The sequence below is a fragment of the Mchenga conophoros genome, linkage group LG16 (genome assembly GCF_057382185.1).
Source record: "Mchenga conophoros isolate Kocher_MC1m ecotype Shallow Benthic linkage group LG16, M_conophoros_male_GT1.1, whole genome shotgun sequence".
In the NCBI taxonomy this organism is placed as follows: Eukaryota; Metazoa; Chordata; class Actinopteri; order Cichliformes; family Cichlidae; genus Mchenga; species Mchenga conophoros.
In genome coordinates this window covers 5,895,817-5,923,139 of record NC_140541.1, presented here as the reverse complement: position 1 = coordinate 5,923,139, position 27,323 = coordinate 5,895,817, and the positions used below count along the sequence as shown (strand labels likewise).

The 27,323-nt window shown below is 40.1% G+C and overlaps 1 protein-coding gene and 1 long non-coding RNA gene across 2 annotated transcripts; both read left to right on the top strand.

Annotated features, from left to right (window-relative positions):
- The first annotated feature begins 4,576 nt into the window (after nucleotides 1-4,576).
- Nucleotides 4,577-15,393, top strand: LOC146556149 (uncharacterized). The gene is made up of 3 exons (XR_014888892.1): nucleotides 4,577-4,627; nucleotides 13,278-13,348; nucleotides 15,255-15,393. It is a non-coding gene; the product is annotated as an uncharacterized LOC146556149 (long non-coding RNA).
- A 6,238-nt stretch (nucleotides 15,394-21,631) lies between these two features.
- LOC146556148 (protein phosphatase 1 regulatory subunit 12C-like) lies at nucleotides 21,632-25,965 on the top strand. Its single transcript, XM_085249651.1, has 5 exons — nucleotides 21,632-21,742; nucleotides 21,786-21,894; nucleotides 23,917-24,041; nucleotides 24,133-24,258; nucleotides 25,903-25,965. The coding sequence occupies exons 1-5, from the start codon at nucleotides 21,632-21,634 to the stop codon at nucleotides 25,963-25,965; spliced, it is 534 nt and encodes a 177-aa protein (XP_085105777.1).
- Nucleotides 25,966-27,323: the final 1,358 nt, after the last annotated feature.

Sequence of the window (27,323 nt, the reverse complement as noted above, 5' to 3'; positions counted from 1 at the left end):
ACGTGTATCTTTCCTGGGCAGAGTCACTATAAATTAATGCAAGATTGCTCAAATTGATCCCTTTTAACCTATCATGAAGCATTCCTTTCCTGATGGTAGTGGTCTCTCTCAAAATTATAATGCCCCCCCTTCCGTAGATCATGAAGGATCACTGATTGGAGAAATAAGTATAAAGTTAATATGAATCACATACTGTCTTCACAGCCAATACCTCTCAGCCAAATTGAAGATCTATGTGAGACTTTAGATGAACGACCATCATGTGAGGGGATATCCTTTGGCAGAGTGATGTTTAATTCCCCACGGAAGAGATATAGAGACTCACTGAATTAATGTCATGTTGCAATTAAGCTCCTCTGTAGGCATGTGGTAACCCAACACCTTATTAAAACAATTTATGATGGTTTTTCCTTTAATTTGTCACGTGTGCATATAAGAACAGGAGAAAAATAAGGCAACAACTGTGGGACTGAGAATGCAAGACTGTGGAGACACATTGTCGTATATTATTAGAAAAAGCAGTAGGTTGAGTGTGTTTCTGTGTTTCAACCGTTAGCCAAGTTCCCAAAATAAAATACAGTTGAAGCACCTGGCATGAGCAGTATAATAATGACCCCCACCCACCACTCCCGTCTGGAACTTGAATACAAAAGAACGCTTTTTTTACATGTCTGTCCAGAGCAGATGGCACTGATGTATTGTGAAGGAAGTGTGTGTGTGTGTGGGGGGGGGGGGGGGTGCAGGTGTTCAAATGAATGTGTAGATGTATATCAAACAAAAACAAACAAAAAAAGCACACAGAAGCATCTTTTTGTCTGCTAGGACGTCTTTGTTTCTGCCTGATAAAAATCCAAACACACCCCAGCCCCTTCAAATGACAGCTTCTGGTATACTCTAAAAAGTAACAGCAATGTACTTATGCCTCGACAGTTAAGGACTTCTTTTATTGTTAGGTTGCTTTTCACTGTTGAAAGAAAAGCCCCAGTTTACAGTCTCAGAAAGTTGGCTCTAGTGCCAAGATTCTCAGGTGGTAGTGCAAGTGCTGGACTGGGGAACAAATGTGCATAGCTCTTATGCATATTACACTTATATGAGATAACTTGCAACACTCTCTAATGTGTAAAAACAATGGAAAACTAACATCACAGATACAAAGTAAGAAACAGACAGAAAACACCCTGGGACAGAAATAAAACAATAATGTGTGTCTGATACTGTTATTTCCTCTGACGGTAAAGTGTGACCAGTCACAGTCTGGAGCTCTGGAAAAATAAGATATTTAAGACCTGATAAAGTTGTGACAAAGAAACAGAAGGTGTTGGAAAGCATGCAGTGCTTTAAAAGTGCCCTGCTAACAGTATTTTTCACCTGCTGAAAACACTGATGTGTGCTCAGTCACCCTAAAAGAGAAGCAGACAGATGACGGAGAAAAAGAGTGCTACATCAGTGAACAGACAAAAATACTCAAAGTAAGAGAGAACTAAATCAAAAGTGGGCAAAGAAGAAAAAAAAACAAGCACAATAAAAGAAGAGCAGTTTGAGAAATGTAAGGAGTGGGATATAACATGCCCAAAGAGACATAAGTTAGTGAGTCATTGTCTGTGCAAAGACTATCTTGTCTTCATGTTTTGCTTGTCCTCTGGGCTGACTATGACCTGAATTTGTCATATTATCAGTGCTGTCATGACAGTTCGTCTTCTGTTTGCACTTTAACTTACTTTGTAACAAATTATTATTCCTAAAAGTGTTAGCATCTTTTGATTTTTTATATTTCTACATGAGCTCTTTTGGTCTTCCGAGGCTTGGCCCTCCTGCTGTAGAGTCCCACTACTTTACATCACCCAAGCAGACCAGAATAAGTTTCGCAGCTGCCTTGTGATGAGATCTGTTTGGCTACGTTCCACTGAGAGGCAGATAGATTATGCACAGTCAGAAGAATTGATACACTCTGTTAGGACAGAAAAAAAACAACACATAAAATATTGTGGTGTCTCACACAACCCACCCCAGGGCTAAACAATGAGCAAATATCCTTCACAGCTGGGATGCTAAACGACTGCCTGCACACAACTGGGCAAAATGCTGACACAAACAAAAAAGGATGCAGCTTGGTTTAAAAAAATGTTTTTAACAGCGTAAATCAAGATGCCATCATTCCCAAATTATTAAAACTGTTAACTAACTGAAAATTACCTGAGAAAATCATGTAGTCATTAAATGCCCGCAAAGGTCAGGGCAGGAAGATTGGAAAGGTCGTGTAATGAAAATAAATAAAAGAAATTAGACTAATTAGTAAAATGATTGGCTATAAAAAGAAAGCGCATCCCAGAGAGGCTGATAGTTTCAGAAGTAACGATTGGGAGGCTTTTACCACTTTGTGAAAGAGCGAGTGGGAAAATTGTTCAGCAATTTCAGAATACTTTTTTAAATTTAAAATCAGCAAAGAATTTATTCTTTTATAGTGCAAAGTTTAGAGCTGTACTAAACAAAATAATCACACTTGCTCTGCACTAATTGTTTGGTGTATGGAGTGCAGCATATTTTCTAGAATTATTGTCCTCAGTGAATTATAAATAAGCATAAAAAGCAGCTCTTGATTTGTTTCTTACATTTTATTTTTGCTTTTGTGCCTTAAGGCAAAGCTTCACAGATCTTTTTTATGTTTTTCTCTTCTTTGTTAAGCACATTAAGTTTACATAATAAAATGTGCTTTATAATAAAATTGCTATAAAAAGCTGATATTTAGAGAACACATTACCGCTTCAACACACCTGAGGACATGGATGCTTCTTATTATCTGAGACATGTTTAATAAATGAATAAATAAATAAGATCTCAGTGTGCTAACTACTTTTTTTTTTTAAATGTAAGGCATTCTGGATAATAACTTTCTTCAAATTTATTCTGAACAAGTAAAATTCATAAGAGAACATCTGTGATGTTTGGAAGTGAAATGTTTTGAATCTCCATTCACCCTCATTACTTTTTAAAGGGTGTGTTTGTGGTTTAACTTTCCTCTCGCTGGGTGTTGATGATTTTTCCAAAATGATTGAGTAGCAAAGTAAGCTAAGACCAAAATACACATATTTAATGTAGGGCACAATTTTCTTTGGTTCACTATCTTGGTGAACAAAGCTGAAGAACTCAGCTGACACTGTTTTGTTGCTGTGAGTATTTACAGTTATTACATGAAGATATCCTCCACTATGACCCAATGCTATCGCGTTACATCTCTTTAAGCTCATTATGTTAGACTGAAAACAAGATCACAGGCCAGATCCGATCACTGAGCACCTGCCCATATTCATGTGTTATCCAAAAATAGAACTACATCAGCTGGTGATTCAGCATAAGAGCTGCTGAGGAAACAAGCAATAAAGCAATAACAAATTCTGCTATTCCCCCTGTGATATCACTTTCCCTTCCAATGAGGGAGACAGCTTGGTCTGTGTAGCAGCTGCTACTGATAGACACTGGAGTTTGTACAGCTGTGGCCGGATGAACGTGTCAAAAAAGGAAAAAAAAAGATTACTAGAACAAATCAAGGTGAAAATATGACAGTTGAAAAATGACAGTTCTGCTGCACACTTATGATATGTTCATACTTTTCAGCGATGAACTGTGAAAAGGTTTATACTTGACATTTTGGCCGAAAACGCACCCACACAGAGTGCTTCTTTGACATGATATGATTGAGTCAGCGTACACTCTTTGCTAAAGCTGAACAAATGTAAACATTGCATACGTTTGACCTAGCAGTCTATATCGAGCTGGCCAAGTACAAAGCTGTGAAGCCGTGTGGGTGATAAATCCTCGACTGCTTTTGATAAAGTGTTGTCTCCTTATCTGAGTAACACCGGCTATTTTCTGACCAAGGCTCGTTTGCATATCATCCAAAAAAATCAACAAGTCGAGCCTGAGACCACAGCCCTAATAATAAATCTGGGTATCCACGCAAATCTCTGCTTGTCAGGAACAAGACTTAAGTAAATGACATGTACGGCTGCATCTTTAGGTAAATTTGTTTCTGTTTTTAATCAGAGAGCATTTTCTTATTTACTGTGTAACTATCATGGCAGACTTACCAATGTGGGGCCCATGTGGGCACTTTTGTGTGGGGTGTCTGGGGCCCTCCACAGTGGGCCCACACCAGCACCAATAGGACATGTTTAGCGGGATAGTGTTTTCACTCATTCACCAGGTTGTCCTCCTCACTGAAGCATGGACAGCTTGCATTCAAAACTTGAATAAAACAAATCTTATGTAAAAAAAAGACAAATGACGCAACATAATTTTTTGAGATAAAACATTACTAATGTTATTTTGCTGTTTCTGGCTTTCTCTCTTTGTCTCTAGGTTGCTTCCAGCTATGTAACGTCTTTCGCCAGAACATGGAGATAGACCAGTGTCTGCTGGAGTCTCTTCCCATTGGCCAGCGCCAAAGGCTGGTCAGGAGGATGCGCTGTGAACAAATAAGGGCGTACTATGAGAGAGAAAAGAGCCTTCAGCGCCAGCAAGGTGGAGTCAAGGTTCGAGCCCTGCCCACGCACCGCAAGAAGCACCACGTTCGCTTCAGGGCCTGCCGATATTATACAGGATGCCATCATTCATCATAACGACAAAGAAGGTGTGTGTTCGGATTTTTCTGCGAGTGGGCGTGTCTGCTTCTGGTTAACACGAGGGTGACAAGAGGGTAGCAGAGATGGCAATACCTGATTTTGAGAGCAAAGTGTTGAAAACAATCCCACCTACATATGCTGTTCAGTGACACTGACAGAGCGAGATGACATAAGAATGTTCTTCAACAGATAAAGAAAGAACATGTGATACGGCTGTTTGATTGGCTGATAGTTAATAGTCCATTAAAGCATTTAAAAATGGTTAAAAACACTTTCTTGTGTTCTTCACAATGAACACACCGAAACTCCGGCTGATTGGGACCCACGCCCAGTTTCCCACCTTGGCTCAGGCGATTAGAGGATCATCAGGGGGTCCTTTTGTCCCTCTGTGGGGGTCACTCCCACTAGGTTTATATCTGGGACTCTCCACCATTTGACCTTAGAACTGAAGAAGCCTTCTCGGATGAGAGGTGAAACGTCTTCAAGCAACTTAAAGAAGTCCAGACGCTTCACAGACTTTCTTGTGGCTTCAGAATGACTGTGATTTTACTGATGTCGGCGAAAAGCGCCGTTGTCTGCCCTCCTGTGTCGGTTTCTGTGTCTGAGAATGTTTCTTTGTTCCTGTCTGTGTGTGTGTTTATTTATTCTGTTACCAGCCAGAGAAAAAGGAGTCTGCAAGCTTTCCTCAGACAATAAAAACACACTAACTTCTGATGCTGACATCATTCTGTCACAAAACAAGCCTCTTGAAATTTAAAGGGTATTCACATTTTACTCCAAAAGGCACATCTTTTTGTCCAACCTTACCATTTTTCTTTTTGTCTATGACAGTCACTTGCCAGTCACCGACACATCTGTCTGAGCATATCTCCGTCAGTCCTTCCGGCAGACTTTGCAGGTCACTGTGTTAATCTCTGCTCCCTGGCTGCCAGTAAGATTCAGCTGGGGTATGTGGGAGCAGCTGGTGTGCCACTGCTAAAGCCAACCTGAAAACAGGGTTCACTGGCTTGGCATGGATCGCATACTCCTCTGCCTAATCACCTAAGCCCCACCATGATGCTCAAGTGGTACCAGGCCACCGTTTGTCTTGCTATGTGAGGGCTTTGTGACCATTTGGTGCTCAAAACAAGAACTGGCTCCAAATGAAACAAAATAGTAGATTCATGCAGAGGCGTCTGTAGATAAGGGAACACTTCATATCTTTATCTTTGAAGAAAAATACTGCCTTAAAGATTCATCAGCTGTTCTTTTTATGCTAGCTTGTCTGGTTCTTTTGGGTCAGTGCCTCTGCGTAAGGATCTGTCCAAACCACTTAGAGTTTACACTTGGAAGTTGGATCCATCAGCACTCAGTACTGTATATCCTGACAATGCCTCTTCTTTAGTATTCTTCAGTGGTGCTGGTGCTCGAAGTGATACGTTTTTCTCACTATCTCTGCTCGTGTTAGCCTTTTTTGTAAAGAGAGATAGGATTTGCTTCTGGCCAGGACTGTCCCAGAGTAATGTGGGAACATATTTGGCACTGGCAAACTTAAACTTAGGGTTAGAAATTAGCAATAGCTATGAACTCTGTGTGCCGCACATCAGTTTCATGCTCTATACTGGAACTATGGCTATGTGTATCATGCCTGGCTGATTTCCAAAAAGCTGTTGTTGGGGTTTAAACACAGTCACTATTTAAGCAGTAGATCATATACTGTATGACTTCCAAAAAGAGCCAATATTTTAATTATGTTATGCTTTCAGCATTACGATTAAGCTATCATTTCATGGATCCCTTCTAGAGTAAGCTCAAGTGATATACTTGTTAAAGATACACTTGTATTTTTAAAATGTCTGTTATCTTGAATACATTTAAATATCTCAACTTAATTTGTCAGCGCCGTCTGCTTCAGACGGTGATGATTATTGAAAAATAATTAAAGATGTTTAGGTGGCTCTTTAAGAAGCTGTGACTGAAAAAGACACAAAAAGAGAGATTAACAAATAAGACTCAGCCTTAACTAAAAAATAAAATTAAAAAAATCGAGGCACGAGGTGCTGAAACTTTGTCTGCTGACACGACAGCCAGATAATAAGAGATGCACACACAGTCTACACACACGCAGTCACAAAAGGATTTTGTTTTTCTTATCATTCGTCTTGTACAGGAAGTAAGATGAGGGAGAGAGAAGAGGGAAGGGCAAACACACTGAGAAAAGGGAACATTGGAAAATGGATGAAGCTAAATAACAGCAGCAAAGATGCTTTTGGATTACGAAGGATATCGCAGGGTTAAGGTTAGATATAGCACGGACACACAGCTCTAGCTGTAGATCTGAGAATACTGCACGTCATCTTCGTTCACGGGTTTATCTGTCATATGCAAACATCTGGCTCGCTTGTGTTTTGACATTTGGTGAAACTGCTTCTTTTTTTTTAAAACCAATCATCAGAATGTGAAGCTGTTGCTCTCGTAACCATGGAACCTACTATTAATATTTACCATGTCTTAACTCTCCAAAAATGCTATTTAATGACATTTTGTGCTGGTTTCTCCAACTTTGGTTATCAAATCTTGAGAGGTTTTTGGTACCTCTTTTTGATTGGTACAATTCCAAAACTCATCTTAAGACACCTGTGGACTGTATCCGCATCTTTCTTTGAAGCACTTTCTTTAAAAACCGAAATCTCATGAGCTCCAGTTTTGCACTGTGCACCCCATTCATATATCAGATCTTACACAGAAAATCACCAGTACTTTGTTGTGTTAGAACAATTTGCTGTTTTCTAATGATTATTGTTGTTTTGCATGCATGTGTATGTGTGAAGCCTGCAGCCCTGCTTTAGAACATCCATTCTTTAGACCAGTACTGTTTAATGGCTTGTCATTTAAGACATTCATAGCCTCATGATCCTTTAGTGTCTCTTGTATCCTGGCCTTTTTAGCTGCCGCAGACCTCGGGTCAAACCTACTTTTCTCCTGCTGGCAGTAAAGATTACCTGTATTATGCAACCGTATGCATTCACAGTCCCCTCAGTGGGGACTCCAACTCAAGTCAGAAATATTGTTATTTGGATCGGTCTCTGCACCAGTGGGCGAGCGTGTTTCCCCTGTGCCTGTGCTGCGTGTCTGTTCAGTGTGCACTATATGGAAGTGTAATTACTGTGTGAAGTGTGTCTGAATGGCCATCTTTCATTATTGATCAATGTGTATAGATCCATCCTGCAGGCACAGCACAGGGACTCATAGTGCAATCACTTCTCCACAGTGAGGAAGTCGGGAAAGTGGAGGTAATAAAAGCTTCCAGTCATGTGGAGTGTTTTGGAGCACTCCTTAGAAACATATCACACCTAAAGTACTAAACACCATGTGTTTATATCAGTGAAGCAAAAGCTTCAATACAAAGTTTAAGGAATCCACTTGACACTGCCCACGAAATACATTTTAACTCAAAGGAATTCTCTGTTATATCCATAATCATAACTATATCCATCTGTTATCATTAGATACTGTGTGGCGGATGTGCTGGACCACAGTTGAAGTCACTGTGATGTGTAGTGTAGTCTTATGGGAAGTTTCAGACACTTAGCTCTGTTCTGTTAGCCTTCCATCTATATATACTCTCCCCTAGGTGGTGAAACTTAACCAAAGGGGAAGAAAAATAAGTAAATATGTTAGGGATGGTAGGGAACATCACTTGATATCTCCCTCAGTGCACCACACTGGGATTAAAAGGGTGTCAGACATCTGTCATGTTTTTGACAGAACAAGGCCTAGGCCCACAGAGCTGATAGAAAAAGAAGCCCTTTTTTTGCCATCCTTCATAAATGTGCTTTAATGACAACTTTTGTCATATTGCAATGAAACTTTACACTGGAATTCATACTTCTCCGACCTTCTAATATTAAATGTATACTTCATTTGATGAGTCATGAGTGTCCAGACAGGTAAAATGAGCAAAGGATGTGAATGTTATGAAGTCATTTCTTACAGTTGTGCTCGGTTTGAAGATGGAATTTAATTTAGATGTTTTTTTTCTACGTTTGAGTATTTTAATTAAAATTACACAAAGGAAGAGAAGTACACATAATGACAGTTTCCCCTAAAATGGCCGGCTGTAAAACCGGATTAAAATGCATTCACATTCAATTTGCGGTCCCACTTTCCCTTTCCTGTCACAAATAAGCAATTTCAGTTTTTCTTTTTTTTCTTTTTGCAGGCATGATTTTACGAGGAGAATTCCAGTGCTTCATTGTAGAAAAAAGAAAGCGAGATAAAATATGCACCAGCACCATTTGTCTGAGAGTTGTCTTTTAGAGTAATGTGTTTCTTTCACTGGAGGACGCAACTTAAACAAAGTTGCAAGTCAACATTTATGGAGGGGTTTTGTCTATTAAATACTTCAAATACTGTGAGCGTGCATTGCCCCCCTTTGGTGGCATTTATTACATGGTTACAGAAGCTGAATTCCATTACATGGCCTTTTCTGGGGATAAGTAGGCAGTGGTTCCCTGTTCCCTCTTACAAGACTCATTATCTATTTGAAAACTCTACACTTGTGTTTTTCCATCATGAATGAAACAAAGGAGGAATGAAAAACTCATTTCAAAAACATGGGGCAGTGAGGTGAGACGGCCCCCCGTTTGTGATCATGACTCTGTGATAAGGACCCAAGAGACAGACGCATTTATAAGAGTAAGGGATTTGAACGTAATCTCATATAGGGCTGCCAAGGAATGATAGTTTACATGAGAAGAATGTGTCTGGTTGCCATACGAAGAAAATTGGCAATGCTGATGTAAGTGGCACATTATGGAGCGCACATTACAGAGATTTGATCAGATTCATAGAATGTCAGGGTACAGCAAGAGAAAGAAGAGCCACAGAATTGAAAAGAGAGCCATGAGAAAAGTACATCCAACCTTGCACTGTATCTGCACAACAGTCAGCGTGAGGCATTGTATCTATTTCAAGCAGTTCCAGTTCAACAATATGTAAATCTAATTTTCCTGAGTGGAGAACTGCTTTTTTAACAGTGAACTGCACATACTTTGCAATATACTGTGTAGGCAAAAGGTCCTGAAGGTGCTGAACACAAGCATGAGTTAATATCTAAATGAAAGCATGGATTTTCAGGAGAGTTACTGATTAACTTCATGTACAGTTTTATGTATTGGATGTAGCTGTATTTATAATATCTTACTGTAGGGATGTAACTGTGAAGTATTTTTTCCATGGAAGAAGAAGAAGGCCAATAAGATGTCACAGGTTTGGCTTTTAAGAATCTGAGTAGTTATCAAGGTCATAATGCTCTATTCATGTCCACCTGTCAATCTGTAGCTAATTTAGATTTCTCTCTCATCTTTCTCTTCTCTCTCCGTCGTGCTTACTCTTTTTCTATCAGGTCCTATGTGGTTGCCATGGAAACTGCACATACGTCTTGAACAGCTGTTTTGTGGTTGTCCAGAAAAGATAGTTGACTTTAGTTTTTGCGCACTCTTCATTTCACTGCCTGATTGAAGGGTGGCACACTTACATACACCGACTCACATATAAAAATTAATAAATATATAAAGACAGTTAATGTTGTGGCTGTGCTGTGAGATAAATATATAGCTGCCACAACTCCAGGGTTCCTTTTGCATTTTAGTTACGTGATAATGTGGCATCACCTCATAATGTAAAACAGCTCGTCGTTAGTAGCTTTAAGACAAACAGTGTCATGCATCCCTTTTGCTATTGACTTGACAAATGGCTTTCTCCTTTTGTAGTTGAAATCCCATTACCTTATTGGGATTATAGAGTTATCGAGAACTAATTTAGTCTGTCAAGCCATGATTTAAACTATGGATTCACACTGTTTCATCTTTCTTCAATAAACTTTGCTTGTGTTAATCGTTACTTCTGTGTATGCAGGACTTTGACAAATCCTTTGTAAAGATGATTCCATAGGAACAAACAGGGGATAAAATTCAATACATTCAGGTTTTTTTGGAAGCTCATGGTATTAAATTTGACTTTCCCCTGCCTACTGTTTCTGCACTTAGTTATTGTAAAGACTTAGTGACACAAAGAGGGAATGTTGCACTAAAAAGACTCAAACTTTGGGTGACACCTACCTGAGCTGTCTAAATCAGGCTTCTGAAGTTCTGTATAAACTTTATCTGAACTTTGGATTATACCATGTTTATGCTGAGAACAAAGTCTTGGGATTTTGTTTGCTATTGTCTTCCATTATTTGACGTACGTTAGACAGGGATAATTGGATGCCCCTAGTTTGACTTGACAGGAATATTGCCTACAGGAAGCAAAACTTGTTTCAGTGTTCATAGATAGATAGATAGATACTTTATTGATCCTACAAGGGAAATTGTTGTGTTACAGCAGCATTATAAAGTATAAAGTATAAAAATAGTACAGTCTGCAATAAACACCAGTTAAGTTAAAGTGCCAAAGGCACCTGGTAAGAGCCTTATGCTATGGAGATAAATACAGCAATGATCAAAAGCAAAAAAAATGTACAAATGAAGTTAGTTAAAAAAAAACAGCGAAAGTAAGACTGACATTGTAAGAAAGCAGTGCAAATTACAATAATAAATAATAACTGTTATCTTAATCTAAGCTACATAAAGGTATAATACAAAATATGTTTGGGATCATAAGACACACAAAGCATTTTTAAATGAAAGCCTTCAATATTAGTGATATTTAGCATAGCTGGCAGCTTTACTACTAATGCACACAACAGATGGACACGCGTGCAACAGTACTATCGATTCCCGATGGCCATATTGTCAGACAAACATTTTTTCCCCATTTGCTACTTGATGACATTATGAACCACTTGACCCTTGACCTGTCTGCAGCTGTGGGCCATAAAATCCAGGCAGGTTGAATGAAAGCTCCTTACTAACTAACTCCATCAGTTGGGTCATTTTAAAACCCGAGTTTATCCTAACCAGGAAAATATACCAACCTTCAATATACCAACTTTTACCATTTGTGAATCACAAGATGCTTTACATTCTTAAAAACTGCCCTTCTGAGTTCACTGATGAGTTGTGATATATTGTTTAATAGACAAGAAAGCAGGAACATTATCAATTCCCCCGTAACTAATTCAGCTTTAGATGTACTTTAATTGATGTTTTACAGTCTTGTGTCTCCACAGCATATGGAGACTTGAGGAGATAATTATGCTGATTGGATCCAGCACTGGTCTGTTTATTACTCATCCACCACTTAAATGCTATTAAGCACTGCAGCCATGAGAAGAATGGAAAAACATTCTTTGTATAATGTCTGGCTTGCTTGATATGTGTGCATGTGCCTCTACAATGATAGGCCAACCAAGTGATTAGTGAATATCCTCTTCTTCCATCTCACCCTTTCCCCTTTCTTATACCAACACATGAACCCTCTGCACACCAACCCCCTGCATGTCCTCCTGCGTTACATCCATCAACCTTTCCTGCAGTCGTCTTTTCCTCCTTTCTGACGACTCCATGGGCAAAATGCTTTTCTCAATATATCCACTATCCCTGCTCTGTATGTGTCCCAAATGATCTCAGCCTTTAACTTTGTCTTCAAACTGCTCAGCCTAAGTTGTCACTCTCATATACTCATTTCTAATCTTGTTTTCAGGTCTGCCATGTCCAAACCATACATCATATTACGTTAGATTGATAAATGTTTAAATTATTGAGATTTTATTTTACTTTGCTTAATATCTGAAGATAATTCTGAATTTTTATTGCCAACCAGCTCATTGTTAATTGTTCCCTGATTTCTGATGTGGTGTTTTAGTTCGTTAACATATACTGTAGTTGTGGATGGTGTGTAAATGCACGATGCACACTTCAAACAGTTATCTGTGTTTATAAAATACACATATTTATCGCAGGTGAATCCATTTGCAATGCTAGTAAATTTTAAGACAGTAATGTTTAACAGATCCTTTCCTTTAGATTTTAGCAAAAACTTTAAAGTGTAATATTTTGCCATGGCTCTGTGTGGATGTTCATGTATGTGCTAATGCAACAGACTGTATGCGTTTGTGTATGTGGCATATGTGGTGGGATTGTGTGACAGTGTTGGTATAAGGTCTTCCTCGGTTCAGTCAGCAGCCTTCTAGTGCTGTCAGTGTCACTGAATTCACATGTGTCCAAACTACAGCGCTCCACCTGCCTTTCTTTTTGACTATCAGTCTCTATTCATCTGTCGCACACCCCAGTGTCCTGTCGCTCTCGCTCTGTCACTGTGTGCTGCTACGTTCACATTTATTTCTTTAAAAACACATCAAATTTATAGCAAAATCTTAGGACCCTGCTTATCTGTGTTAACCATGTCTGCTTATCTGTTTATGTCTGACTGTGTCAGCTTGTTTGTAATGGTTTATGTTTCCTTTAGTCGATCTGTGTCAGTGTGTTATTGGGTTGCGTGGCTCGCTGTTGCCCCAGCAGCAGGTCAGAAAACAGGGGTTACCAAACATGCACGCACAACTTAACACTGATCCGCACTGACGTAACAAGGACAGTCAGAGGACACTCACTCGACACACATCGGTTTTGATAGTGATGCCTGTGTTTGCGTATGTGTCTACTGTGCTTGCCTTAAGCACGCTGCCTGTCCTCGCAAACAGCAGGTGCTAACATATGGATGTTTGGTGTGTTGCAGTGTTGCGCCTCCTGAAAGAAGGTGTTGACCCCAACACTCCCATTTCCTCTGGGGGATCCTTGCTACACTTGGTAAGATATGTCCCTAACAGGAAGTGGCATTTTTTACACTCACATTCATCTTCCCTGGAATTCCTGCATTTCTAATGCACAGATTTAAAAAATCAGGACATTGTTATGTGTCCTCACAGAATGATATTGTCACTCATATAAATGTAACATGTTTATACTTATAACCGTTGTCCATGCCTTTATTTTTGCAAAAATGTATTACATTCCTCCGTGACAGTGGCAAAATTTTATTTACTACTGCTGGACATTTTTCCATATTTACAACTTATTAGTGTATGTGCACTGAACCACTCCTGTGGTTCCAATAAATCTAACAATACAGGGAGTGCAGAATTATTAGGCAAGTTGTATTTTTGAGGAATAATGTTATTATTGAACAACAACCATGTTCTCAATGAACCCAAAAACTCATTAATATCAAAGCTGAATGTTTTTGGAAGTAGTTTTTAGTTTGTTTTTAGTTTTAGCTATTTTAGGGGTATATCATTGTGTGCAGGTGACTATTACTGTGCATAATTATTAGGCAACTTAACAAAAAACAAATATATACCCATTTCAATTATTGATTTTTACCAGTGAAACCAATATAACATCTCCACATTCACAAATATACATTTCTGACATTCAAAAACAAAACAAAAACAAATCAGCGACCAATATAGCCACCTTTCTTTGCAAGGACACTCAAAAGCCTGCCATCCATGGATTCTGTCGGTGTTTTGATCTGTTCACCATCAACATTGCGTGCAGCAGCAACCACAGCCTCCCAGACACTGTTCAGAGAGGTGTACTGTTTTCCCTCCTTGTAAATCTCACATTTGATGATGGACCACAGGTTCTCAATGGGGTTCAGATCAGGTGAACAAGGAGGCCATGTCATTAGTTTTTCTTCTTTTATACCCTTTCTTGCCAGCCACGCTGTGGAGTACTTGGACGCGTGTGATGGAGCATTGTCCTGCATGAAAATCATGTTTTTCTTGAAGGATGCAGACTTCTTCCTGTACCACTGCTTGAAGAAGGTGTCTTCCAGAAACTGGCAGTAGGACTGGGAGTTGAGCTTGACTCCATCCTCAACCCGAAAAGGCCCCACAAGCTCATCTTTGATGATACCAGCCCAAACCAGTACTCCACCTCCACCTTGCTGGCGTCTGAGTCGGACTGGAGCTCTCTGCCCTTTACCAATCCAGCCACGGGCCCATCCATCTGGCCCATCAAGACTCACTCTCATTTCATCGGTCCATAAAACCTTAGAAAAACCAGTCTTGAGATGTTTCTTGGCCCAGTCTTGACGTTTCAGCTTGTGTGTCTTGTTCAGTGGTGGTCGTCTTTCAGCCTTTCTTACCTTGGCCATGTCTCTGAGTATTGCACACCTTGTGCTTTTGGGCACTCCAGTGATGTTGCAGCTCTGAAATATGGCCAAACTGGTGGCATCTTGGCAGCTGCACGCTTGACTTTTCTCAGTTCATGGGCAGTTATTTTGCGCCTTGGTTTTTCCACACGCTTCTTGCGACCCTGTTGACTATTCTGAATGAAACGCTTGATTGTTCGATGATCACGCTTCAGAAGCTTTGTAATTTTGAGACTGCTGCATCCCTCTGCAAGATATCTCACTATTTTTGACTTTTCTGAGCCTGTCAAGTCCTTCTTTTGACCCATTTTGCCAAAGGAAAGGACGTTGCCTAATAATTATGCACACCTGATATAGGGTGTTGATGTCATTAGACCACACCCCTTCTCATTACAGAGATGCACATCACCTAATATGCTTAATTGGTAGTAGGCTTTCGAGCCTATACAGCTTGGAGTAAGACAACATGCATGAAGAGGATGATGTGGACAAAATACTCATTTGCCTAATAATTCTGCACTCCCTGTACTGTAATTTCCTTCTTTTTGCATTCTGCAGTGTGCCCGCCATGACAATGTCTTTGCAGCAGAACTTCTGATTGAACGAGGCTTGAGCGTCAACCTGCAGGACGAAGACCTGTGGACAGCCCTACATGTAGCCTGTGTGTGTGACCATGCTGATATGGTGCTGCTGCTGCTGGTGGTGAGAAACACACATTAAAACATGACCATGCAGTATATTGGAAGGAAAAAAGAAAACATACAGAGACATTCAAGGACACACGTTTTGGCTGTAGTTGTAATTTTCTGGTTGATCTTTGCAATTCCAAGTGTGTCAGCTACAAATTAGATTAGTGTGTTGGACCTGGTTGGTACTCACGCTTCATTTAGAAGTAGCTTTGAACTACTGGCTCACATTAGTCATCAAGAATTTTCTGTCCAAGTGGAGCATCTTCCATTGATGAGGGGTTTTGTGTGGCTGAGGATCTGAAACAGAGCTTTTTATTCTTTCACAAATCCAGTTGAATCTCCGAAAATTAGGATATTTGGAATTCGGCATTTGCATCATATCAAAGAGAGACTATTCTGTGGAGAATGTCTTGACAAGAGCCCTGGTTGTACTGATTAGGTCCATAATGAGAGCAGTGCCAGCTGTAAGGGAGGGCATGCACATGAAGCCCAGTCACTGAGTGGGCTGAGTTTGCTGCGCTGGTGTTGATTAGACGCAGAGAGGGTTGCATGTGGTGTAGAACTGTGTAGAATCCAGTGGATTCTGGTTCTGCTGATTGGGTCCTGAGTGATTGGTGTTTCCTGTCTGTGGGAAAGGGAAGAGATTTTCCTGGGAGGAATGTATACGTTTGAAGTATTTCCCAGGAAAAAAGAATACAGATAATTAATAGTGTTTGTGTATTTGCGTGCATTTAATATCCCTACAAGCATGTGGGGTGCCTAGTTTGCTTAGGGAGGGTGTCCTGTATGTATCTCAAATGCACTTTAATGCAGTGACTTGTGTTTTCGGGGGCTTTCATGATGGGCAATGCCATGGGAGAGAAAGAGAGAGAGACAGAGATTGATTCTGTACTTTTCCCGTTCGCTATCAGGAAAGAACTAGTTCCTCATAAATTGGGCCATATTGACGCATAACTCTGCTCTGTTGGAAGAGAACAGGGGAAGAGGGAAGAAAAAGGAAGAACATTTGTTAGAAATTAAAAACTATGAGAAGTTCAGACATTTTTACAGCTTACCAACACAAAGTACAGTAAAGACTTGAGCCGTCCCTCATTTCTTTATATTTTGCTCGGAAAATGGGTGCAGAAATTTATTGAAATATTAAGACACAAGGGATCACAGTAAATTAAACAAACATTGACTTTGTGTGATTTTAGCTTGAGCATTATTATTTGGTGTTATGTGTATTTTGTTCTTGTAAATTTCTTTGTCAGGTCTTTTCTGGAATTCTTAAGTGCATTCAGACACTGTTCATCTGCTGCAGACTGGTTTTTAGACCTGCAACCTATTTTGTCCTCAACTTGTCCTCTGATTTTTTTTAATTTATCACTGGTTAAAAAATACTATTTTATGCTCTTCAAATTTTGTTATATTTGAAATTTTTTGTAGATTCAGTTAAAGAAACAGGAATAAACGATGTTGTTTTTGCAACAGGTTTCTAGTAATAAAGTATATAATAATAATAATATTTAAAATGAGTTCTTTGGTAAGCTGTCTGTTATGTGTAGACACATGAGTTAGGTTGCTTTTTATGCTTAGTAGTGTTAAGTGGTGTAATAAGCCAGAAAAAAAACATTCCTCTGAAAATGGTACAAGGATTGGGCTGAAATTGAGTGAAAAAGCAGCCAATGTCCAAAGAAAAACCTTGAAAGACCTTCAGAAAACCTGGAGAAATGCTCAGGACCACTGGAACCCAAAGAAGAAATGAGGGCTAGCTCAAGACTTTTGCACAGTACTGTATTTGGCTTTGCTTGTGCTTTCTGTGAGTGTGTCCCTGCGCATGCTCGTGACAACATTTGGGTGAAAGGAAGAAAACACTTTCCAACATTTGAGTTTTCAAAATGGTGCAAATTTCCTTGGGGTGAATTTTTCACTTCATAGTAAGACAAACGCTCGAGTTTCTTTTTTCTGCTATGAACAGCAAGGGAGTATAATTTCTGAAAGGAGAACCCAAGCTCTTTCAGTCTACCATGGCAAAAATAGCTTTAGTCCAACAGTATTTCCGATAGAGATCCAATATCCCTTTTCTTCTGTTTATTCATTTTGACACCCAACTCCTTCACCGCAGACTCTTGCCAATTTCCAGTCTTTCTGCTCTGTTGTCAGGCTGTTCCCTCGTCAGAGCTCTAATTGCAAGCTCTTCCCTGTGAATGTAACGGCTTTATTTAACAATGGCCTCACTCGAGGAGCTCGACTGGCACCCTTATCTTTGATTGGCACAAGAAGGAATAATGTTGCTAGTATATACTAATCTATTGTCTCCACTCCATCATCTCTTTTGCTATTTCCCTCCTTTTGTCCTCTGTTTCCCTGTCCTTGATTTCCAGTTCCTTCTCAGAGCAACAGAGTGCTTTTTTTGCTGACAGAGATGTTACCAAGCTTGTCATGTGGAAAAGTAGAGGGATGGGGGGAATGATTAGAAATATGAGTGAATTCCTTTTCTGCATCCGGATTGGCAGTAATGTTAATTCTCTTATCTCCTCCCTCCAAACAGCAGGAGAGCGAGCCATTTCTAAGCTCTGTCATTCCCAGCCCATTTCCAAACCCCTTCCAGAAACCATTGACACTCCAGTTCTGGTAAATGTTTGTTATTGACACCCTAGTAGGATTAACTCGCAGTTCAGAGTGGAAAATGCTACAGCTATATTTCCCAAAATGTATAAAATGGGAATAAAGATTCAAATATTTGCAGATCTTTAAAACCCTTTGTTTAATTGTAAATAGGACAGAGGCTAAAATTCATATTTCAGTTGCTCAGCAGTTTAGAGGCTTCTTTTTTGCACTTTTTGTTCCATCCCAACCAAATGTTTTCAGCAAGTAACAGGAGTTGACTGCAGGCAGGTCCTTTTAGAACCCAAGCTCTTTAACTATGAAGCCATGTGACTGGTATACATTTAGACAGGCCTGTCCTGACACAGGTGTCGTCGAGATGGCAGCATCTGTGAAAGCACGATTGGTGCCTTCACAGACATGCAACATACACTAACACACCCCCAGTGTCACTGGAAATGTTGGAATTTCTGTGAAAGTCAGATTGTTCCTCTTGTCTTTAGTCTGGAGGCTCTGTTTTGGTTCCTGTCAAAGTTTCTACCTTTTGAAACAAAACCACTTCTGTTTTTTTTTCCTTTTATTTTCTCATTTTCTGTGAAATGCTACACAGCAAAATCTCCAGTGTTAATTTAACACTGGAGATTTTGCTGTGTAGCTTTCAGTCTTGTGCTAGGAGAGGAATGGAATCACGTGATCGACTGGAAGCAGTTTCTCTTGCAAAATGTAATTTCCTGTCTTACTGCTCAAAATCCAGCACGGGTACAGTCGTTGAATTAACCCACTTTCCATGCTTGTAAATAATGAATTTAGAACTTGTGAACTCCGAGTCCTTTGAAGTCAGACGTTTAACAGCAAGCCTCTGGCTGCACTGAACTTCACTTGACATCAGTTGAAATCACTCTCTCTGCCTCTCTGCTAATAATGCAGTGCAACCCCCAAACATCACAGTGGTTCATCAGGCAACTGTTGCTTAGTCGTTTAGTGCATTATAAGCTAGGTCCCAGAAAACTGCTCGTAATATTAGCAGGAAATGTATTACGTACTCTTTATTTTGGGACATTCATATTTGCATTCATCGGGTAGATTTTCATCCCCCTCGCTTTTTCATTCAACCTATACTTTTGACAATTTTTTTTTTTATATTCATTTTTGTTTTTCAGTAGAATGAAAAGATTTTCTGTGCTGCACATTACTTAAAATCTTTATGAAATCATGACTCCTTATTTTCCTGCAACATCTGCTCTTTTTGTAAAAGCAAGCAAAATTGTCACAAAAGTAAAACATGGGAACAGAAGAGTAGGTTGAAGGTCTAAATGATTCTATGTGTAGATTGCACTGCTGTTCTGAGCTGTGGTTGGGGCTATGGCTATGATCCGACTACAATCGATTTCAGTAAAAGTAGCATTTTTTTTGTCTAGGCTACATAAATTGTCAGAAGAACAGCTGTAGACAGCTGTATTGATTAAGACAGAAGCTTACTGGTCTGTCAGACATACGTTGGACTGATGCCTCATCGTATGCGAGCTGTCAGTGCTGGTTAGCTTTTCACACCGAAGGTGTCCAGCTCAGCAGTAACTACCCCAGGGACAGCTTTCAACACACATTTACTAGTTGTTATTGATTTTTAGCAGTCACTGTGTTTAACAACTGCCATTATGAACCACAGGGAGTTTGGCATTAACAGATTTCCATCTCTGGGATGTCTTTGGTGGATCCATCATAATGGTGCTGGCTTGTGTGGGGCTCACAACTCAACTTTATAACCCCTTTGCACTACGCTTGACTGCCAGACAACACAAACCCATTTATATCTGTCAGCAATTATCATGTGTGATTTTGTCACTGGATTGGTGGTGCCTAGTGCTCCTGCTTCATAATCTGTGTCTGTTGGCTGAGGTCTGTGTGCCATAATACCTTTTTTTGTTCCTAAATGACAGTTGGTTGTTATTGTTAGAACTTGTACAGCTAAACCAGCATTTTTACATTCATACAATGAGTTTCTCTGCTGATTTCCTTCTTGTGATTGTTTCACTCTCGGATGAAAAGCCCTGTCTTATAACAGTATCAGGTGCAGGATTATGTCCTGCTTGTGCAGTTTTAACCTTCTCAGAATGGGCAGCAACATATTTCCACAATTTTGTTGTACATGTACAGTGACAGTAAAGGGCTGTTCTATTCTCTTATTCTATATGTTTAAATGTTTTTTCTGGATGCTTTTTGTAGAGGTGTATAGGTGTGGATGTTTAGAGAGGACATAATGTATCTGTCTGTCAGGTAATAACTTCATTCTGCTGCACATCTATTTACCGCTACTGAATCTTGATGGTAAACGTGTGGATTAGCACACTTCTCCTCCCACTGTGTAATACTCACATGCATGCTAAGAGAGGCACCATGAGAACTCCTTTCAGGTTTATTAGGACGTTTTGCAGATTACCACTGGGTGCAAAGCACCATAAGTGTTTGAGGGAGTGAGGGTGGAGTGTGTGTTTGTGTAGTTGCTGTGTGGGTTTGGCAGAGGGGGGATAATTGTGCCCCCTTAATGCGCACTCCCACTCTGACTTACTCGTCATCATCTCATATCTTGCTCTTCTCAAGCTGTGTTTCACATTGTGATAAGGCTTTTTTTTTTTTCATGAATAGTCATGAAGCACCAGCTGATAGTTAATGTTAATTAATTCTCTTTGTTAACCCCCAGCTCACCCTCATAAGTGAGCAAAAAGAGCTCCCACTGGACAGCACAGATGGATGCACAATGAAGCTGTGGATCTCACTGGAACACATTTCAGATCAGTCAAAACTGAATTCAGTGTCCCTGAATCAGAAATGTTCCCTTTTCATTTTATTTATTTCTTTTAATAAAATACGTCTGTTATTTGTAAGACAACTGGACAGATAAAGTTTATTTCGAAGTTTGTTTTTTCTCATGATTTTGCTGATTGGTTTTCAGAGCACTAAGGTTAACAGCTTTCGTGCAGTTCAGTAAGCTTGCTCCCTCTTTGCATTTTCAGTTTTCTTTTCTTTCCCCAGCCCCTCCATCGCTGCCTGCCTGAGGACTAGACCATAAATCTCTTTGCCACACTCCAAACAGGTCGTTAGAAATCTATTAACTATAAATATTAAACAAGGACCGTCAGTTAGTCTCTCATCCCTATTGTCAGATCTCGTCCTTCTCTGAGAGCTACATTGACTTGCTTTTTTATGTTTTAGTCAAACAGCAGGAAGCATTTTATGGTTGGATGCTGACAACTGGCAATTACTAAAAAAAAAAAGAAAAGAAGACAGCGGGAAGGCCCTGTCAGCGTCACTGTAACTAGAGTACATATTGCTCAGCTTGCACACCTTTGTGGTTTACAGGTTAAGAGGTGCATTTTTGGTGGGGAATTTCCTTTCAAGAGAAACAATAAACCATAGAGTGAACACTGATTGTTGACGACTGTCATCAGGCAATCATTAAAGGTTCCAGAGGGAGGCCTCTTGTGTTATCTTATGCTCTGACAGCATCCCTGTTGAATGAACACATATTAATCTTGTCACACACACACACTGACCTGTGTGATCCCAGGCAGTGTTAACCAATGCACCCACTTTTTACTGCCCCCCCAGGCAGTGATTTAATAATGGCTTTAATTCAGTGTATTGTCTGTTAGCATCTCCATGGCGCTGCTCAGGTATATCCCTCTGGGAAGCCAAGATAATTACTCCCAATTTATCATCTCTTCAAGTCTGATGAATGGCTCAGGGTACATGCTTAAACAGAGTTTGCTCGTAAATTATTTTTCTTGTCTTTTTTCTGTCCTGCGTTTGGAAGGCTGGAGTGAACATTTTGCTTCAGGACATCAATGGAAACATTCCTCTGGACTACGCCATTGAGGGGACGGAGACCAGCTACATCCTCCGAAAACACTTGGAGGAAAACGGTAAAGTTGGTATTTAATGTGTGTTAACTCTTCCCAAACAAATCCAATGGCTCACTTCTGTTATGTCACACCCTTTTTTCAAAGAGGAAAAAAAAATCCTAATGACTACATTTGTCTTGCTTGGGACGTATTTGGATGTTATGTTATACCTGCAGCTAAACATGAGTTGCTCTGTGTGTGTACTTGTGCATGAAGGTGAGGCACACCCACAGGCATAATTGTGGTATATCGTGAATGGGGCACTAGTCTCTTAAAAAAGGTGAAGGTTAACAGCAAAGTAGGAAATTAAAGAGACAGAGGCGCAGGGAGAGGAAAGCGGTATAGGCAGAGACGCATGAGGGCAGAAGGAGAAGAAAATATATAGAAAAAAATATCGAGAGACATGCAGAGAATGAAGAACGGGAATCATGCTGACAAAGCTGGATAGAAACAGATGATGACAATGATTGAGGATTTTCCCTCACCCATCTGCCACACATGAGGCTGCGCTGAATAACATGACAAATGCAAGCTTGTGAGTGGAGACGGCGAACTCATCGAGCTCAGAGCACCCTGCACATGGGCGCACATCCAGCCTCTGAGTCTTTTGAGTCTGCTTCTGTCTGTCAGCCCCTGTGGTGATCCCCCCCCCCCCCCACCGCGCCAACCTGCAGCACCTCTGACCCTCCCCCATCAACCCAACCCGCCACCACCCATCCACCACACCACACCGCCCAATCGCATTTGGTTTTGCCACCATAAAACATACTTTTTCTCACACAGCCTCGCTCAGCCTCTGTTGCTATAGCAACCTGGCTGCATGCGCTCTCACCCCATCAAGTTTGCGTGGTTATAGGAGAACGACAGACTTTCCGTGTGTGTCTGCATCAGGATATTTTTTGTACTCCGCCATGCCATCGGTTTCTTTAAAAATCGTCTAGCTCATTCTCACTGTTCTCGTTAAGTCACTGACGGTTTAATCCACCACTGGATTCCCACAGTTTCTGGCAAGCTGTGGATTTTTTTTTACTATCAGTATGTCTTAAAGGCCTCCACACCCAGAGGCTCTAATTTGTTTGGAAACACAGTACTATTGATTACCTGATTTAATCACGGCTGTTTGGAAAAGTCCTATTAGTTAGTGCCCTCAAGCTTATCGCACTGAAATATAGATTGACTGACAATCAATCTACATTATTACAGCAACCAAAGTAAGGTGTGCAGTGTGTATTTAATTATGAAAAGATACATAGATCTTCATTGTTTGGGATAGATGCGCTTGTAAACCTCTGTTTGTCTTTGATGGCCCTGTTACAGAGGTCACAGGGTGGAGCAAGTGTCGGTATTTTAATTTTCATTGTTGAGCGCAGGGCCAGCTCTCTCCTTATATGATGTCGTTCACAACTGCTAATATAAAACAACGCGTGAATCTCAGATTTAGTCCCGTAAACAGTTTAGCTCTGCAGGAGTGTAGGAATGAGCTACAACCAAGTAGCTCATTCCTTTAGACTGCAAAAGTCAGTAAACCACTTTGTTTTAAGCAGTTTAGTCTAGTAAGTTTAAAAGAATATGTATCTGGCTTTGATTTATTGCTGCAGTTAAAAGGTCAAAAATTGTCTGGGATCAAACTACATCAAAACTGTTTCTTTTATGTTAACATTTTTGCACAGAATAAGTAAAACAAGTAATGGCTCTTTCCAGACAAGCTTAGCTGTAGACTCAAACCCTTTGTCAGCCAAGAGCTTTATTGAATAGTTCTCTTAGTCTAGGGCAAGGCATGTCTGGGAAACTAGCTTACAGTGCATTTGTCAGTGAGATGTAGGCTTTTCCCCTTTGTTGCGTTAGCTGCTTCAACCTTCATGCAATGCTGAGTTAACCATTTCCTGGTTCCAGCGTTATCCACTGAAATATGAGTTTTATCAACATTCCCGTTCAATTCTTTGCAAGATAATGAGTCAGATTATTTGGAACTATTCCTTTAAGCATGCCAACTAAAGACTTACTGTAACACAAGTTTCTCAGTTATGGTGGTGTTTTTTTTAGGTGTGGATGTGTCATCCATGCATGCCATGAAGATTCAGCGACCCAGCACCATGCTCTCTGATGTTAGACAGCTTGTAGCCTCAGGGGGAAGCCTCAATCAGCCCAATGAAGAAGGAATTACTCTGGTATGTAAAAGCACACATGTGTTAGGATGTAAAAGCTTTCTGTTGCACTTAAACTTACAATTTCTCTTTGCTGCTCTCTCTCTCTCTGAAGCTCCACATTGCATGTGCGAGTGGTTACAGAGAAGTGGTGTCTGTGCTACTGCAGAGCGGTGCAGATCCTCATCCTGCTGACAACAACTTTTGGACCCCTCTCCACCTGGCTGCTAAATATGGACAGGTAACCCACAGCTGCACAGAAAGCCAGCATGTTATGGACGTTGATTAAATAGTCCCCTAAGTTAAACTCAGTAATGAAAAGATGAGAAAAATTTGTGATAGATTATTCCAGAGAGAAGCGCGCCTCCCGTTACCTTATACACACTCTGATAAGCTGTTCTTCTTCGTTCAGTCGATCAGAAACAGGCACACAGGAGGACTCTGTGTATGAATTTGTTACAACAAATGCATACAGCACTCTAGATTAGCAGTTTAATGGCTTCTCTCAGAAGAGAGGAGATTGATTTCCAGATGAGATGGTGGAACAGGAAGGGAATAGGATCTGCTGGTTTGGGAGGGTTCCAGCTTTGAAGAGAGGAGACTGATCACATTCAGATCTTGCTGACCCAACTAGTTATTTAATTACATTCTGGGCTGTGTGCTTGGCTGCTGACAAAGAGATTTTATTCATTTGGTGTGTTGAGTCGTTCTGTCTTTGGTTTATCTGTTCTCACGCTATGTTTTTTTCCTGTGTGTTTTAAAAATATTTTTCTTTATCTCTGTGCCTTTTAGCCTTTCCCAGTTTCATTCACAGGGATCTTCTGATTTAGTTTTCTCTCTCCCCTCTTACTGAATTCCTCTCTGTAGTTGCTTCATGATCAGATTATAGCTATTCAGTAAGCTTAAATGTATAACTCCACATAATTCTCTTTTTAAATTGAATTTTAACCTTCTTCCATGTCTTTGTTTTTACAAAAGCCATGCTGTGTGTGTTTGTAAGTGTTCTATGTAATATGTAAGTATATTTGACTTAAGAGTGTCAGTGTGGAGGATTGGAAAATCGATTAGGTTTCCCTCGCAGTGCGTAATATCCCATCAGCTCTTTACTGGTGCCAGTGCTTTCTTTCCTGCATACAAACTACTCCCAGAGCCTGCTTAACATTTACCTTCTGGTGTCTTCTTCTTATACTGGTTAGTGTGGCTGGGACGAGACTTTATGGCTGCAAATGTGTGCAAGTATCCAGCTAAGTAAATCGTTAGTTCTGCTAGTAAGAAGTTCTTCTGACACGAGTCCCAAGCAGACGATTTCTTTGTAAAGACTCGCTGGAAACTGTAACACCGACCGGTGCATTAGACCTAAAAACCCCATGTGGAGTGTGGTATTCACACTAGACTGACCCTTTAAGAAGATGTATGACCTTATTACTGTAGCTAATTAAGCTTACCTCTCTCGGTCTTGTGATAAGTTAGACCCTGGCTCTTGGCTTCCCTGATTTGACTCAGGGCTTTTCAACTTGTGTTCTCTCGAGGGAGACATTTTTAAATACTTTTGTGTTGGATTTTGCAACTAAGTGACAGGGTATTAAAATGCGGCGCTGCAGGGATTTGGATTAATTTATTCAGTTTTATAATGAAGTTACACGTGAAGGCTGTGGAAATATAGCAGCATCATGATTTTATATAACAGGTTCATTTTTCTGAAGGACTTTAATGTTAATGTCAGGTTTTGCATTGTGTGACAAATATTAAAGGGACATGTGGGCTTTTCCCCAAAACTACTCTGTCTGTGGGAATCTACATCACCACTGAGTTTGCCTTGTCCCTGCTGAACCGCCGTGTACTGATAGCCATTTCGTAGTGCTCCTTTAATCTTTGACCCACTCAGGAGTTCAGATCTCGTGGTGCTGCTGACGAGCTGTCAGTATTTATAGAGCGCGAGTGTCGCTGACGGCATTTGTGTACAGTAGAGACGCTGTAAACTGATTGCTGAACAGCTGTTGACATGGGTCAGAGCAAGTCTACAGAATGTGCTGAGTCACTCCCCCATGTACGTTGATGATGCCTTGTTGCTATGCAGTACTTCAAAGAATCTGAAATGTGAACTGTGACTTACAGAAAAGTATGTTGGTACATTTGGTATTGGAGATGCATGAAGTTGGGCAGTAGTATTGAATAAAATGATAAACATCAGCACTCCAGAGACCAAGATATCCTGACCTTTGGTAAATCGCAATTTGATTGTGTCATTTGTCAGACTCTTTTCACATTGTTGTTCCCAGGACAATCCCCAGACTTGGAAACCTCCTCTGGCCCTGCAGGAAACAAAACACAACTGCATTTATAAGCTCACAAAACTAACCTTGATGTGTAAAATCTATGGAGGGCCTTGTTATTGATTTCTTTTCTTTTCTTTACAAAGTAGAGGTCTAAAAAGTTTCAACACTGTGCAAAATGTACAGAAGAGCAAAATGGGAAGACATTCACAGATCAATAAAAAATGTGTCTTCAAATTGTGGAACAATTTCAGAGTAATGTTCCTCAATGTAAAATTGTAGAGACTCATAATTGTCTCATGAATATCTCATAATCTACAGTACATAATATCATCAGAGGATTTAGAGGATTTGGAGAAAGCTCTGGGTGCAAGGAACAAGGCTGTAAATCAGTATTGGATGCCCGTGATCTTCAGCCCCTCAGACTGCACAGCATTAAAAACAGGCACGATTCTGTAATGGTAATCTCAGGGCTTCAGGAACAGTCTGTGAACACTGTTCAAAGTGCTATCCACAAATGCAGGTTAAAGCCCTATCATTGCGAAGAAGAAACCAAATGTGAGCGTGATTCAGAAACACTGATGTCTTCTCTGGGCCAAAGCTCATTTAAAGGCTTTACATTTTCTCACTTTAAACATTTGATATTATTCTAAGCCTCTATTATCTATCTGTGGGTTTATGAGTCTTATAAATCATTCAGTTTTTATTTGTATTTTACACAGCATCCCAAGATTTTTTGGAATTGGAACATTTAAATATTTTGTTCTCACTGAAGGACACTTTCTGTTTATTGGTAGTTTTGCTGGATGGTAACCTTTAGTTAGAACATTATTACAGTTATTGCTGCATAAAAATGTAAAGTGCTCTCTTTTAACAGCGCTTGTTATGTTAGAGTTAAATGGAGCTGTCCTTAAACTCATTGCATCTCTCCCATGTTGTAGTGAAAATCCTTCTTTCCAGTAATTTGAGTCCCACTAAAAATACCTGCTGTATACTAATCCAAAATACTTTATCCATATCAAGCTGTGCATCA

Coding starts and splice junctions, on each gene's coding strand:
- LOC146556148 (XM_085249651.1), top strand. CDS start 21,632: ATGGCGCTGCTCAGGTATATCCCTCTGGGAAGCCAAGATAATTACTCC. Junction 21,743..21,785: donor TGCTTAAACAGAGTTTGCTC/GTAAATTATTTT, acceptor TGCGTTTGGAAG/GCTGGAGTGAACATTTTGCT. Junction 24,042..24,132: donor ATGAAGAAGGAATTACTCTG/GTATGTAAAAGC, acceptor CTCTCTCTGAAG/CTCCACATTGCATGTGCGAG.